The sequence below is a fragment of the Lissotriton vulgaris genome, chromosome 4_1, assembly GCF_964263255.1.
Source record: "Lissotriton vulgaris chromosome 4_1, aLisVul1.2, whole genome shotgun sequence".
Taxonomy (NCBI): Eukaryota; Metazoa; Chordata; class Amphibia; order Caudata; family Salamandridae; genus Lissotriton; species Lissotriton vulgaris.
The window spans coordinates 1,460,902,674-1,460,918,540 of record NC_141691.1 but is presented as its reverse complement, the minus strand read 5'-3'; the positions used below and the strand labels follow the sequence as shown (position 1 = coordinate 1,460,918,540).

General features: G+C 46.4%; 1 protein-coding gene across 1 annotated transcript in view; it reads left to right on the top strand.

Moving 5' to 3' along the window:
- The window catches only part of LOC147724109 (maternal DNA replication licensing factor mcm3-like), a 255,037-nt gene that overhangs the window by 130,648 nt on the left and 108,522 nt on the right, over positions 1-15,867 (top strand). Inside the window, exon 8 of the mRNA XM_086966949.1 lies at positions 3,367-3,498. Within this exon, the coding sequence (XP_086823075.1) occupies positions 3,367-3,498 (132 nt within the window). The remainder of the gene's footprint in view (positions 1-3,366; positions 3,499-15,867) is intronic.

Below are 15,867 nucleotides of genomic sequence, written 5' to 3'. Positions count from 1 at the left end.
CGGGTTGCCGCGGGCAGCGCGGCGGCCCGTATTAGGCAGGCAGGCGGGGTATCAATATCCGAGGGGTAGGCTCCCTCGTAAACTCAAATATGAACAAATAGAAAATAAGCGAGGTAGGCACTCGCTAGGGCAATCATAAGCAGGGTGGGCAATGGCAAGGCAAATAAAGCGCACCCAGCGCTAAAAGTTAAGGTACAGCGCTCCCCAGCGCTATAAATGAAATAAAAGCGCTTCCAGGCACTATAAGCAAAAGGCAAAGCGATCCCAATCGCTAGCGGCTAAAAGTACAGTGCTCCTGACTACAACAGGTCCTGGGGGGCTGCAAAGAAAGGCAAAAGGGGTCCCAGGACTAAGACAGAGTCTTACAGCCATCCATCAGGTATCCAGGGGCTGGGCAAGGCTCAGGGAGGCTAGCCTTCCCCTGAGCCCAAGCAGCAGCAAGCCCCTGGCAGGATTCAAGTCCAAAAACAAGAACATTTTGGAAGGGGACACAGCCCCTTTTTTATACAGAGAAATCCTTTGTCTAGCAGGGTGCAGGCAGTGTGAGAACCAGCAAGAACTGGTTATAGGGAATTCCTTTCACTGGCCAAGCTAGGGACATCAGACGCACCCCAGGGGGTGGAGCCAGCATTGTGTGGGGAAAACCCAGCCTCATTCAGGACCCTCAAACCAGACGGTCAATCCACAAGCAGGCCCAGGCTCACTCCTCCGCTCACATCAGCATGCTAAACACTCCATTCACCACCGGGGCAGACCCTCCCAGACTCTTGGAGCCAGGCTCACCAACCAGCCTCAGCCAATCACACGCCAGACACAAATTACACAAATATGCCAACTTCTAGAAGTGGCACTTCTACACTAGACACAAGCATGCCGCATATACCATTGCGCAGCATTCAATATCACGAGTTTGCACATACCAAACTCGACCCTGCACTCCCCACACATCAGGAACTACCATGGGCATACACATTCCCCATTCATTCCTATGGGAGGGCAGGTCACTCACCACTCATACACAGAGAGCTCACGCACTTTACACTGTACCACAGTGAAAAAGTGCGCAGAGGCCTAAAATCACCACCACCAGGTTCCAGAAACGGGCTAGGAAAAAGCAAAAAAGTCTCGGGGTGAACCTGCCAAAAGGGCCGAATCCAACATTCTGGTATTCTAATTTCTCCAGTGGGCAAGGCAAAAGGCTGTACACCGGGTTTTGTGGGCTTGGCTACTACTTTCAGTGGTCTAGTGGCAGTTTATTTCTTTGAAAGGAGTGTGACAAACCGGCAAGGTCAGATCTTTCTCTGGGAGCTTTGACGCCTTATCTAGGTTCTCAAGAGGCCCAAAAACTGACAAAGTCCTACTTTGTTGCTGGAAATGTTACCCAGGTCAGTCTCCAGCAAGAGCTCCCTACAATGTCCATTGGACCCCATACCCGTCTGGGGCAGTTACTTCTCCCATAAAGGAGGAATACTCCTTCAGTTCTTTGTGCCCCAGATGTAAGCGAGAACCCGGTCAACAGACAGAGAGCATTTCCAGTCCTTGGGTTCCAGGAGAAAGCGAGATATCTCTGGGTCCTATTCAAAGGCAGATTCTGACACTGCCTGCCTCTTGATTTTTCACAAGAGCCACGAGTTTTTGAGTTGGTTGTGGGTTGTCCTTTGCACTCTGTGGCCTTAGCCAACGAGTGCACATAATCCCTACAGAATCCTAACAGGCTAGCCATCATGCTTTTGCGTAAATTCCTGTTAGTCTGCAGGCAGACCATCCCAGAAGCTTTTGTTCAGGATGATAGGACCCTACAACCTGTGTTCAGAGCTCCTTCACTCATCCCAGGGCTTGCCCAATTGTAATTAGTTTTGAACCTGCCCCCCCAGGCCCCGAAAAATGACTGTCCCAGAAACACGTTGTCCCCCCCTCCCCCCTTCCACCTATAGATAGTAGGGACACAGGTATGTGAAGGTCCCCATTCAGATACCTCCAAAAAACAACCCTGTTCGTTGTCAGTATATGAAGAGGACCAAATCCAGCCTGGTGCTTTGATGCCTTGTAGATACTTGACCACTACAGAAAGCTGTGTTCTAAGAGATGCCTGGGATCACCCCCTTCCCAGCCTCTTTGCTCCCTAAAGTAGCTTTGTCTAATGGCAAGAATACCTTTTCAAGTTTCACCAAGGCTTAATTGGAAGCCCAACAGAACTGAATTAATTTTTGCTAAAGTCTATAGGCAGCACAAAGTATTATTTTATATAGCTACCTTTTCGAATATAGTGATCTGTCACCATCTAGGTGACCACTGAACTAGTATTTTTTTTTTTAAAGAAATATTTAAAAAATACAAAATGGATTTGTTTTCTGTCTTTTGTGCATATTTCACTTTTAATCTCAACTTGCCTTCTCCAGATGAAAGCCTTATATTCTAAATGCACAGTAAAACGGCTATCTTGCAGTTGGAAACTGTTTGGTATAACAAGGCACACTTAAGAGTGACCACAAGGACATAAACATGCTTTACTGCCAGCCAGAAGTCTTTCCTCTGACAAGTGTTACTATGGGGTTTTAGGCTGCGGATAGTCAGACCACAGGGGGTGGTGGACCTGTAAACCTGTTCTTCGAGATACACAAGCAGAAGGTGTAAATCTACACTGCTGTCCACAAGTGACATTTAATTTGCATGACACTCCTGTATGACTTTCGCTAAATTTCTGAGGTAAAAGTTTAATAAACCAATTGGGTGTGGTCAGTTGCATGTCCTATTTAGGGAACACACACACAGATTGACAGGCAGTTTCATAGTGTCACAACCATATTTTTTTTACACTTTTTTTTTTCTTCTCATGTTTCATGTGGGGAAATGGTTCAAGGTGTAGCCGGTGAAATGTTGCTTGCATTTGCCTTGTCGAATGCCTTCAAGGAAAAATTAACTTTTATAATACCTTTACAGTTCAGTATTACAATTGTCCTCCTTTGCATGATTTTTATTGTTTCCAAATGTAGGATTCTCCTAGAGCACTCCACTCTGGCAAATCACTCATAGTTTAAAGCAGGGGTCTCCAAACCGGTCCTGGAGGACCAGATCCATGCCAGATTTTTGGGATATCCCCATTGAGATACATGTAGTAATTTTAGAAATCTGGCATGGATCCGGCCCTCCAGGACCGGTTTGGAGACCTCTGGTTTAAAGTAATCAGTTTTGATGAAGTGCATGACTTGATTGATCACTAAGCAGTATTAAAACTACATCTAGGGTAGAATATTATGACTCAAACCTGTGCTCTAATCTTGTTGGTAGGTGGAATTGATTCAGTTGTCTTGCAATAACATTTTAAAGGCCCTGTTCTTATAATTGAAATGTAATTGTTTTTCCAAGGTGATCCTTCTGTTGCGAAGTCTCAGCTTCTTCGATATGTGCTGCATACCGCTCCAAGAGCTATACCTACTACTGGTAGGGGATCATCTGGAGTAGGATTGACGGCGGCTGTTACTACTGACCAGGAAACTGGTAAATACAGTTTTGTTTGTGTACCTAAAATGACCTTGAGAAACATTTAAGACCAGTTGTGTTGCTGTATTACTCTGGAAGGAGTTCTATCGCCACATGTGTACAATACATTTTGCTGCTTTTGTAATCACATAAAATGAGAATCTTGCAATATTTGAATTTTGACAATTTCCATTAAATAATTTCTGGCAGCTATTGTAGATAAATGGGTTACAAAACCCTTCGAGACAGCATGGTTTACGTGGTCTACTGGTTTAGAATACACTTTTTATGAAGAGGACAGATGGGAGTGCATTGCTTGCTGTAGCATTAATGCTATGGTCTGTAATCGGGCAGTAAAATAGGTAAGCTAGTCTGAAGTGTCTGATCATGCCACTGAAAGCACAGAAGGATTGTTTCAGGACCTATCTTAAAATGGTCACTCCAATGTCAAGGGCCAATTACTTCAATATAGATTGGAGGGACGATGCAGGGAAATTGTGAACTTCATCCTTTAAAATACTGTTCCAAAAATACATGCATTCCAAGGTGTTTATTTAATCATCCGATGTTTTCTGAACGTAAACCTGCTGGCTTTGAAGGGAAGAGTCTGTTGAATAACTTTGCCATACAACCCAACAGCATTCATGGGAATAGAGTTTTGATTATTCCTTCCTCGTCTAAGTTGTGAAGGTGATTGAGAATGTTGAGTTGAAATCCAGAGGACATTTTGGAGGCTCCATAAAGTTCTGCAACCACTAGTGAACAGGTTTCCTAGAAAGTTAAAGCAGGTATTGGTATGTACCGATGGAAGTCATAACTCTTAGAGAAAAGGCTAAATTCTCTGGGTTCTTACCCAATTGAAAAACTAAGGTAACCGAATGGAACCTAATCTAACATGATTTGATGTAAAGCTCAATTGTGGTACTTCATTTGTAAAGTCCCATCGGATATGCTGTTGAAGTTCTCATTTCACACTCATGGAGCTAGTAAGATTGTTCCCACTATGGATATATTTAGTAGTGATAGTTGCATCAATCACTGTGTAGGAATGGAAGTTTTTTTCTATTGGGAACGTTTATCCCATTTGATGAAATGGCACTGAAATGTGATTCTTCCACGTTGAATTGATCTTGGAGTTTTGCCAATATCAAACAAGGGGGTTGAAGAAACAAGTTATTGAACTTTCCGAAACAATTGAATGAATTTTCGCAAAACTTGAATGAGGTAAAGCTATTTTTTAAAATCACCTACACATTTTTAGCAATGCAATTTAATGTGGATATCTTGAAATTTAGTTCCCCATTTTTTGCAAAGTCTAATTTAAAAAAAAAGAAAATAAAAGTACTTCTTTTTGGTTAAGGCATTTTTCTTCTGGGTCCAAAGTGGGTTTGAGGACCCAAGTAGGGTCAACAGACCCGAGCAAACTTATTGGGTGCAATGGCAACACTGGTTATGGTGACCGTTACCAGAGGCAAGCCACTGAAATATACAACCAGTAAAAATGTGGGAGAGTGGCACAGGGGAAGATACGGTGCTTAAAAATAGAAAAGCCCCCATTTTATTTTTTAGACCAAACCTAGTCCATGAATCCCCCCCCCCCCCCCCTTAGCCACATTTGTGTCTTTGATTAACAGATCAGGGTGCATAAGGCTTCAAAAAATCACCTTTTCCTACAGCTCTACGTGGTTGAAACTTCGGCGGTTTAATTTGGTGCAAGTGGTGTGGTGGGATGAGTGTAATTCTTAGCCATACACTCAACTCTGCGCCTACTGTATACTGACATTTATTGTTTGGTTACAAACACATCTAACAATTCTAAACCATTATAGAATTAATAAACATTTAAGAATTGTTAATCAAGTTATTAAAACATCTTGAGTGTCGAATTTTATAAAAAGGCAAATTAAAACAAATTCATGACACGCCTAGTTTTGGTAGCTTGGCCAGAACTACATTGAAATATTTCATAAAACTGTTGGCCAATTGCTTATCTGTCGGATTAAAACATTCTTTCAGTGCTAGTGAGAATGATCTAATATATATAAACTAATAAAAGATGGAAGTACAAATTTAGATCGTTCTATTGAAAAGCCATGACAACAGCAGATTTTCTGGGCCTGCGATTCCTTCCAATAGGGGCAAAAGCAGCAGTTTGTAGAGGGTATTTCCATTGTTGCCTGATCTCTCCTACATCAAATAAGCCAAAGTTTAGTAATGGCATAATAGGTGTGTTGGAGGGTGTAAAGTAGTTTAGGCAATGTTAGTATTTTGAAAACTATTGCTCTTCCCAGCACGTGAGGGGCAATCCGTGTCATCTGGCCATGTCCTCTCGGCAGGTACACATAATCCTCCCTAAAATGCGTTAGGGACATACCTTTTTATGGGGAGTCAGAAATACACCAAGGTATTTGAAGCCCAGAGTTGTATGTGTCAGGGTATGGGGAAGTGGAGGAGTCTCAATATTCTTCTGCAGGAGATAGAGAAGTGATTTATCTCAGTTGGTGTGCTATCAGGAATACTTTCCATACTCATCCATTATCTGAAAGTAGTGGGAGAGATAGGGAGGGTTTAGTAACGTAAAGGAGAACGTCCTCCGTGTACAGGGAGATTTTTTTCCTCTGTAGCCTCCTTGCCCTGGACACTAAAGCCACGGATCTCTGGGTGGTCACGGATCTTGCATACCAGTGATTCTACTGTAAGGGGAAATGGAAGCGGAGAGGGGGTGCAGCACTGGGAGGTTCTGGATAACCTCACCCGTCGACTCCCACTGAGGCCATTGGTAGATCAGTGGAACCCATTTTCTAAATCTAGAACCGCAGCCAAACTTTTCTACTGTGTTCAAGGAAGGGTCAATGCACAGCATCTAACTCTTTTTGGGTGTCAAGTACCAGTAAAACGTGTGGCTCCTGACTACCTTGGATTTCAGTAATCCAATTATGTGTTCGTCTTAAGTTGTAGCGGGTGGATCTTCCAGGCATAAAGCCTGATTGGACCCGATGGATAAGAGGCGTGATGACCTGTATCAGTCTGGTGGCTAGGATTGTGGCTAATATTTTGACTTCAGTGTTTAGGAGAGAAATTGTAGGATAGGAGCCACAGAGTTCCCTGGGCTTACCATCTTTATGGATAACCATTATAGTTCTCCTCCTTTGAATATCAGGGGAGAGAGCACCGGACTGCCTCGGCTCTAAAAGCTTGTTCAGTAGACGGGGGGCCAGGAGGTCTGAATATTTATTTTAGAATTCCACAGGAATCCCATTGGGCCCAGACGTTTTGCTGGATTTGTGTTGGGTTATGGCATTCCTTCCGTTCGTTAGTGAGATCCCAGCCTCCAACATGTCACAGGACTCTGCATCAAAGACTGGAATGGCGATTGTGTCTAGATTGGTTGTGAGCCGATGTACCGGTTGTAGTGATCTAGTGGTACATAGGTCTTTGTAGTAGTGTGCAAAGGTCTCTGCTATGGCCTTATCTGAATCAATTGCCCTTCCACCTACTCCCACCGTCCGATTCACTCATCTGGCCTCTAATTCTTTCCTCGCCAGCCAGGACGATATTCTACCAGCCTTTTCTCCAGCATCATCTAGTTTATGAAGTGTTCCTAGCATTTGGTTTTTGGTGTGTTCCTGCGCTAGGGCACAGTACTCTTTCTTAAGAAGATTTAGTCACTGGAGGACCTAGGGTCTGGCTCCGAGCCCCAGGCACTCTCAAGCTCCAACAACTGAGATTCTAACTGCTGCAGTTAGTGGAAGTCCCTCTCCTTTAGGGCCACCAGGTTTTGCGCCCTATCTCACAATGTGATCTAAGATGTAACTGAGTTCTTTTTTTTTTTTTTTTTTGCAAAATAGAGATCTGTGTCTACTTTCAGACCAATTGCTACCTCGCGACCACGCAGATCCCAAGCATTAAGCTTCAAGCTTGTTGCATGACTTGAGCTCTTCTCTATCTGTATCAGTAGAGGCGAGTGGTCAGAAAGACCTCCGGCCAATGATTGAGCTTACCTCCCCTACTGGTGCTAGGATGTAGTCTAAATGGTAGGTGACCTTATGAGCTCCAGAGAAATGAGCGTAGTTTTTGGCATGTGGGTGTGTTCGCCTCCATGGGTCAGTTAGTCCCAGGGTGGTAGTGTAGTCTGTGAGAGGGGTCGGGTGGACATGTGAGGCCAAGTCAGTGCTATCCTAGTCTGACATGACGTTGTTAAAATCCCCACCCACAAGGTGGAGTGAGAACTCTGCCTTTAACTGTATGTCAAATGCAAAAACAGTTGATAGACAGAATGCAGAACAAAGTCATACATTCACCCCAGTACAGAGATCTGGGCCAAAATCCATTCTTTTTTTGCTCACCATGCCATTCCAGTTTGAACCCAGCCATATGCAAATCAGTCTTGACCCTGTGCCCCATGGGAACAGTCCAGCCAGAACTGCTAAGCCAGGTCCTCCCTGGACTGGAAACAAGCATCCGAAAACCGGTTTCGGGCTTTCAGCCAGGATAGCTAGATTCCAGTGGCATGGAGAGCACTGGACTCACGTCTGAGCATACCCATTCCACTTGGGGTGACCAATGCAAAAACAACAGTTGATGGACAGAATACAGAACTGTCATACATTCACCCCAGTACAGAGATCTGGGCCAAAATCCATTGTTTTTTTGCTCACCATGCCATTCCAGTTTGAACCCAGCCATATGCAAATCAGTCTTGACACTGTCCCCCATGGGAACAGACCAGCCCGAACTGTAACTGTATGTCAGCACCTTCTCCAAGGTAGGTGACCACAGCCAGTTGCCCCGTAGACCCTGATCAGTGACAAGTCTCGGTGTCCCCATATCCCCCTTTACCCCAGAATATTGGCCCATGGTCTGTCCAGTGCCTCAAAGCTGTGAAAGTTTGATTTTTACGAACCAATATAGTGACTCCCCTAGATCCAGAGGTGTAACCTGAATGGACTAAAGTTGTGTATGCCCCTCGGCTCAAATTTACATTGCAACACCCTAAAGTGTGTTTCCTGCAGAAAGACAACGGATGGTTAAAGCCTCTTTATTTATTGTGAGACGAGTCCCCTATTAATGTTGTACCCCCGCCCCCAAGCCATTGACATTCCATGTCACACTTGAGGGTGTGCTCTTCTTGAGGCATTACCGTAGACCTATCTGTGTGTTAGAGGATGGGAAATGTAGACATTTGTATTCGATATAGCGTGAAAACCGCTGAACAGATTTCCGTGAAATTTGGCAGGATTAGACATTATGGTGCACAAATTATACTTCTTGGTAGAAAAGGAAAGTATTTTTTAAGTTGGAAGGCATTTTAGTGACACCTGTTGCGGTATGTTCGTGGCAGTATCGCGGTACATTGTGATAAGCCATTCGTTATGTACATTTTGCATGTGTTCTGCGTTACGCCTTCATATCTACAGCCTACGTTTTTCCACTGTTCATTATATTCTATGCTACGGCACTGTATATCACTACACTATGCTTTTACAGTCAACGCTATTCCACTGTACATCCCTACACCACTAAACCTAATGTTACTCTACTCCACACCCCTCCATGCCAGTCCAGTGTACCACATTCCACTCTGCCCCACTATACTGTGGGGCATTAAACTTCACAACACTATCCTTCACTGTAGCACACACCACTCCTAAACTGTACGATTTGAAAACAATTGCACAAGTAAAAAAACATTGAAATTCCATGGCGGAAGAAAAAGGTTACGGTTATAGTAAGGGAAATGTGATTTCTTCTTTGTATAGAAAACAAATTTAAAATACACAAACATTAGAAATTCTAAAGTTCGGGTTTCTAGAAACAGGAAGCAAGATGGCGGCTGAGTGAGACCTCTGGTAACTCACCTCCACACCACTGCTCTGATCTCTGCGTGCTATCCGAGAAATGCACCCTGGCCCTGGGACCTGGAACTGGTGTGATCGCTGGTGTTACTGGCGAGATCGCTGGTGTTACTGGCGAGGAAATAATCCGGACCTGGTCGGCGTGCAAGACAGCTCTGTAGCTCCACGGGGCCATCGACATCGTATTCCAGGATATAGCCGGCGCTGGGAAGCACTAGCCCGGCTCCTTCTGACAGTAATCCCCGGCTGGGGCGAAATCGACGCGAGCAGCCCTTGGTTGCTTGGCAACAGAAGCGTTGTGCAGGATGCCAGTAACACGGAGATGTCCTCGAGGAGCGCGATGGCAGCCCGCGGATCAAAGCGCGTTCCACCGTACCAGTTCCAGCCCCGATGTTATGGCCAGAGGTTAAGGAGGCTAAGGAGATGAAGGATGGAAAAACAAGCGCGGATCAGCGGGACACCGTGTCAAATACCAGTAAGAAAAAGAACACTTAGAATAAAAATACTAAGACTACTCTAGCGAACCCAGGCAGTGCCCCCACAACCATAAGAGACAAAAAACAGACTGCAATCACAAGCCTCTTTTCCAGCAAAACTAATAAGGAACTAAACAATGATTCTGTATGTCGGGGGACCCGGCACAAAAACAGAAGGGGGCACCTGAGAATATGCCTAAAAAAAAAGGAGGAAAACAGCAGAAATATGGATAATTCAGACCATAATGAAACCCGGAAATCATGGGGGTCAAGTAGTGAGATCACAGTGGTGAGCGCTGATCATATGATTGGAAACGCATCACAGAAAGCGGAAAATGAACTAAATGAGTTAGGGGTCATCAGTCAGATGATACTCAGGATATCACCGCAGACAATGTAGAGCTGGGCTACATGTCCCCAGATCCCAATGAGAACTATTTTTCTTTAAACGAAGAGTCCGGGGACTCGGAAGGTATGCATCTATCCAGTGGAAGCAGCAATAAGGGATGCAACAATTCCTCAACGAGCAATGGTAGCCAACAAGGCAGCCAGAGGAAGCCAAGAAAATCCAAAAGGACATCAGAGGGGCGAAGGTCTAAGCAGAAAGTGGAGACTGAGGAAGAACTTTAACTCAGATGGGATTACTCAGACACTCGACCACTGACAGGGGTGCAGGATGCAATCGCCGGGGATAAAAGAGCCCAGGGAAAAATTGCTGATCATAAAAAATCAGGACAGATATCTGAACCCACGATCGCGATGATTCTATGATCTCAACTCATTTCAGAGCGAAGTCAAATCAGAGAATCTGCTTGCTCGAGTAGCAGCGAAAAAACTACAGGGGTCAGTACGTAAAGTTGGGAAAATATGAAAACAAGAATGAGCATGGTGGAAAGTCGGACTGAAATATTAGAGAATACAGTGGAAACCTTGAAAACCCAGGTAATCTCACAAGGTAGCGTTGTGACCGATATCATGTGGAAGCTGGAAGAGGCAGAAAATTGCCAACACCGGAATAATCTGAGGATTCTTGGTATTCCAGAGAATAGCGAGGTTAGTGATATCTGGGCATTTACCATCAAGCTCTTCAAGAACGCATTTCCCGAACTGATACACTGGGACTGGGACAAAGAAATTCAGCGGGTGCACAGATTCCCGTTTCCACACCCTAACAGAGGCTAATCCTTCCCTAGAGTCATCCTGATTTTTTTTGGTAATTTTTTATTAAGGCAAGCAGTATATGACCTTGCAAGGCCAAATGAAAAACTGAATTGAGGGATCTTTTCTTTTTTCGCCAAACCGGATTTTGCACATGCAACGGTGGAAAGACAATGGCGATTACAGCAGTTGATTACACCCCTCCAGAAAGCTGGAGCCACCGCTTTTTTACAAAACCCTGCCAAACTGAAAGTGACTTCACAGGGCAAAACAATGTTTTTACCTCAAATACAGGCTGAGCAGGCTCTGAAGGAAATAATCTCTGAGAAAGCAGGGACTGCAGGTAGAAGCAGATAATATGGTCGTCCATGTCGCTTACTGATAAACTGGACTAAAAGGACTATTATCGTAGTAATCTACAATGCAGCTCTTGGTTTTCTTGTTTATTTCTCTTAGTTTTCTTGTTTTTTGCCTCTTTCTCTCCTCTATTCTCGGTGTTGATTGCATTTCACGAGATATGATGTAATTTTCCAGGGTCAAATAGGGATTATTCACTGAAGCAGGGGTTGGGGGGGTGTGGAGAGTGGGTGAGGTTGGTCAGACGTTATCACACAGGCTCAGGATTGATCCTGGCAGCTTCAAAAAAGGTGGGGTGTGGGGGGAGGGATCGAGGGTGGAGGAGGCCAGGGACCAATATATCTTGCCCCAGTATTGGAACTTTCATAGATTCCCATGCTTTGTATCATTCCCCGTCGTCGGAATGGGAGCCTCGGTAAATAGTAAAAAACCATAGTAGTAAGCACAAAGTGAAAAAATAGGCCTAGGCCTCATCTCATTTTGTAGCTTATCCACCTCTTTGTGTAAAAGAGACCAAATTTCTGCAGCAGCCAATCAGAGCAGCCTCACCCCATAGAACCTTCCTGAGAGAAGCTCAGAGCCTCAGATTTTCTACCGCACGTTGTGCAAGGGAGTCTCCATTGAGCTCTGCTCAGTTTTCTTCAGTTTTTTCTTCAACTACTTGGATTTTTTCTCAGCATGTCGGAGAGGAAAGCCCTTTTTAGAGCCTGTGCCACCTGCTCTAAGAAGAGGTTGTTTGTCGAGGACAAACATGAGGATTGTATCTACTGTTTATATCCGGACCATAAACCAACAGACTGTCCGATTTGCAGATCCTTCTCAGCCAAGACCCAGAGGGACAGGGAAGGACGTCTTCTCACATGGCTTCAGAAGGTGAAAGACCGGAAAGACATTATCTCTTCGGACAGTGAGGGCTCCTCGTCTATGGTGTCATCCAGAAGGTCTCAAAAAAGGGGTATGTCCCCCCTTTCTGCTTCAGACGAGTCCCGACACAAGGCCTTACCAGGGACCTCTGACAGGTCTGACAGGCCGGCTGCCCAAAAATCTCCTCACCGAGGTGAAAAGGAGAGGCAGGGTAAGCCTGAGGAACTTCTGACCTCAAAAAAGGTGAGAAAGGCTTCTACAGTCTCTTCGCCTTCCTCAGAGAAGGATCGTGGGGTCAAAAAGCATTCAACCCCGACTCAAGAGGTCGCTTCAGACAAGAAGCAGAAACCGTCGACGACTAAACTCCCAGGTACGTCGTCTACGAGTGTTAAAAAGGACAGCTCTACCAAGGTTGCCTCGTCGACGGGCTCGTCGACGACGGCTGCGTCGACGCCTACACCGTCGACTGCTTTCAAGGCTCCTGAATCCTGCTCGTCGTCGACGAGGGTGACCACCTCCACGTCGACGACAATGTCTGCAAAGCTGCCGTCGACGGCGGTGTCGTCGACGAGAACGACTTCGACGACGACGATGTCGACGACGCCGGTTACCATGTTGATGACGACGAGCTCGTCGACGGTCCCGTCGACGATTCCACCATCGTCGACGATGAGCTTCACCTCGTCGACGACGCTATCCTCGTCGACGAAGACAGTTTCTATGTCTACACTTCCACTGTCGACACTGACACAGAAGACCTTCCCGTCGACGACGGCCTCGTCGACGAGGGCCTCGTCGACGACGACCTCGTCGACGATGGAAATGACGGGAAAACAGGTTTTTTCGCGAAAAAGGAAACCGATCACGCCAGAGATGACGTCTCCTCGCCAGGTTCAGAAGCTACCACCAACACTACTATTGGAGGAGGACTCTGAGGAAGAGACTTTCAGTGAATTTGGGCAGGCCTATAGCCCTTCTGACCTCCAGGTTAAGGTGCAGGAGTTTAGCTCTGAGGAGGAGCAGATGGAACGACAGCACTATGCTCCAGAGCATTATTATGAGGAGGAACGTCCTGCTACCAGGCACGTGCCTCCACAACAACCGATGCGTCAGTTACCCGAGGGTATGGTGGCAATACCATCCACTTTAGTGGCGGATTTACAACTTATGTTGCGGGATTACAAGCAACGTTTCCCGGCACCTCCGGAAGCCCAACAAGTGCGCCCCACGACACCTCCGCCTCAGACATTACGTCCTGTGGCAGACCATTCTTTACCCCCAAAAGAGCGTGCCACTGCGCTGGAAGTGCGCCCTCAAGAGGTAGTACAGGTGCATGAGACTGATGATGATGATGACGCTGCGTCTTCAGATGCAGACCAGCAAGCGGATCCTGATCAAGATCAACAGGCGCCATGGAATACTGCTGACCCTATAGATCCGGACAACACCGACCCGGATAATATTACTTCGCCTCCAGCGGACGTTGGAGGGTTTCACAACTTAATGGACAGGGCATCCAAAAGATTTGGTCTCCCAGTGACCACAGTGCAATCAGATTGCTTTTTGTATGACTTTAAAGAACCATTCAGGAAGTCAGTGAGGTCCATTCCAATCATCGAGCATGTCTGGTCTGAGGGCTTGAAGGCTATGCATAATCCGGCTACAGTCCTTCCGGTACTTCCGAGACTGGAAAAGAAGTATAAGGCACCGGATGGCAGTCCAGCATGTTTACTTGGCCAACCGAAACCTGATTCGGTCATTTCGCAGGCTGCCCAAAGCAAGTCCAAGAATCCTTCTGCGCCGATGACTACGCCGCCGGATAAGGAGGGCAGGCGCCTAGACAATGTAGGCAAGAGGTTTTCAGCTATGGCCAGTCTCCTGGTTAGGGCAGCCAATGCGTTAGCGATTCTGGGACGCTATGATCGACAAATGTGGTGCGATCTTGCCCCATTTGTTGACGAACTGCAGGATTCGTCTAAGGAAGATGTGAAGAAGATTTTGCTCGAAGGGGAGCGGGCCTCTTCGGAGGTCATTGATGTGGCAATGGATATTGCAACCACCGCTTTCCGGGCACTAGCTGGCTCGGCGGTTCTTCGACGCCAAGGGTGGTTAAAGGCCACATGGTTCAGGCAGGAGGTGCAGAATAAGATCTTGGATCTACCATATGACGGTGAGATGCTATTTGGCAAGCACGTCGATGATGCCCTGCAAGGAATCAAAAAGGACACGGATACAGCTAAGTCCTTGGGTACATTGCAGTATCGTAAGGTGCCCTTCAGAGGAGCTAGAGGAAGAGGTTTTTCTTCTTATCGTGGAGGTAATCAAAATCGCTACTCCTCTGGATCTCAGTCCAGCCAGTCGTATAAGCCACAATACACTCAAAGGGGCTCTTTCTCTCGCCAGCAGCCTAAAGGACGTCAGGGGCAGCAAAGGAGAGACAACACCAGGAAACAATAGCGGCCAGGTGGCTCTTTCCACTGTTCCTGTTCCCTCATTCACATCTGTGGGGGGCAGGATTTCCCATTGCCTACACAACTGGATGATTATTACATCGGATCAGTGGGTCCTCCAGATTGTCAGAGAAGGACACACATTGGAGTTTCAAGACCTTCCTCCAACAAGAGCGCCGGATGCCTTCCTTCCAAAACATCTCAGGCTTCTTCATCTCGAAGCCCACCAACTTTTCACCAAGGGGGCAGTAGAGCCTGTACCCCTTTCGCAGAAGGGGAAAGGGTTCTATTCCAGGTTCTTCCTGGTTCGGAAGACAAAGAACAAGTGGCGTCCAATTTTAGATCTACGGCAGCTCAACACTTATCTCGTGAAGTTGTCCTTCAGGATGGTCACTCTTCAGGACATCCTTCGTCTGCTCAATCCGGGGGATTTTATGGCGACCCTCGATTTGGAGGACGCCTACTTCCACGTTCCTATCCATCCAGCTCACAGGCAATATCTGCGCTTTACAGTGGGCAAGAGTCACTTTCAATTCAAGGTACTGCCATTTGGTCTCCGGTCCGCCCCACGGATCTTCACAAAGGTTCTAGCTCCGGTGGCAGCTTTTCTCAGAAAACAAGCTATTCAGGTATTTCCATACCTGGACGATTGGCTGCTGAAAGCTCCATCTGTTCAAGAAGCGTCCAGTGCAGTCCGGACGTGCAAGGATCTGTTCGAGCGGCTAGGTCTTCGACTCAACAGGGAGAAATCGGTTTTATACCCATCCAGGTCAACAAGGTTCCTGGGAGCCATCCTGAACACGGACAGTTGCTTAGCCCTTCCATCGGAGGAGCGCCAGACCAAACTAATGTGTTCAGCTCGTCTTCTCCAATCTCGAAAGACACTGACAGTTCGCAAGTACAAATCACTTCTCGGATCAATTTCATCTTGCATTCCTTTAGTTCCGCACTGCAGGCTCAGGATGCGTCCACTACAAGAGCAACTGGACAGACAGTGGCGGCAGGTCACAGGATCCTTCGACGACAAGGTTGTCGTTACCAAAGAAATGAGAAAAGCAGGCGGCTGGTGGCTGGAAAAAGACAATCTTTCCAAGGGTTTATCGTTCCTCATTCCTCCATCTCCCCTGATTGTAACACCGGATGCTTCCATGGAAGGATGGGGAGCGGTCCTCCAGGAGCTGAAGGTCAGCGGTCACTGGAGTCCAGTGCAACGCAAGTTCCATATCA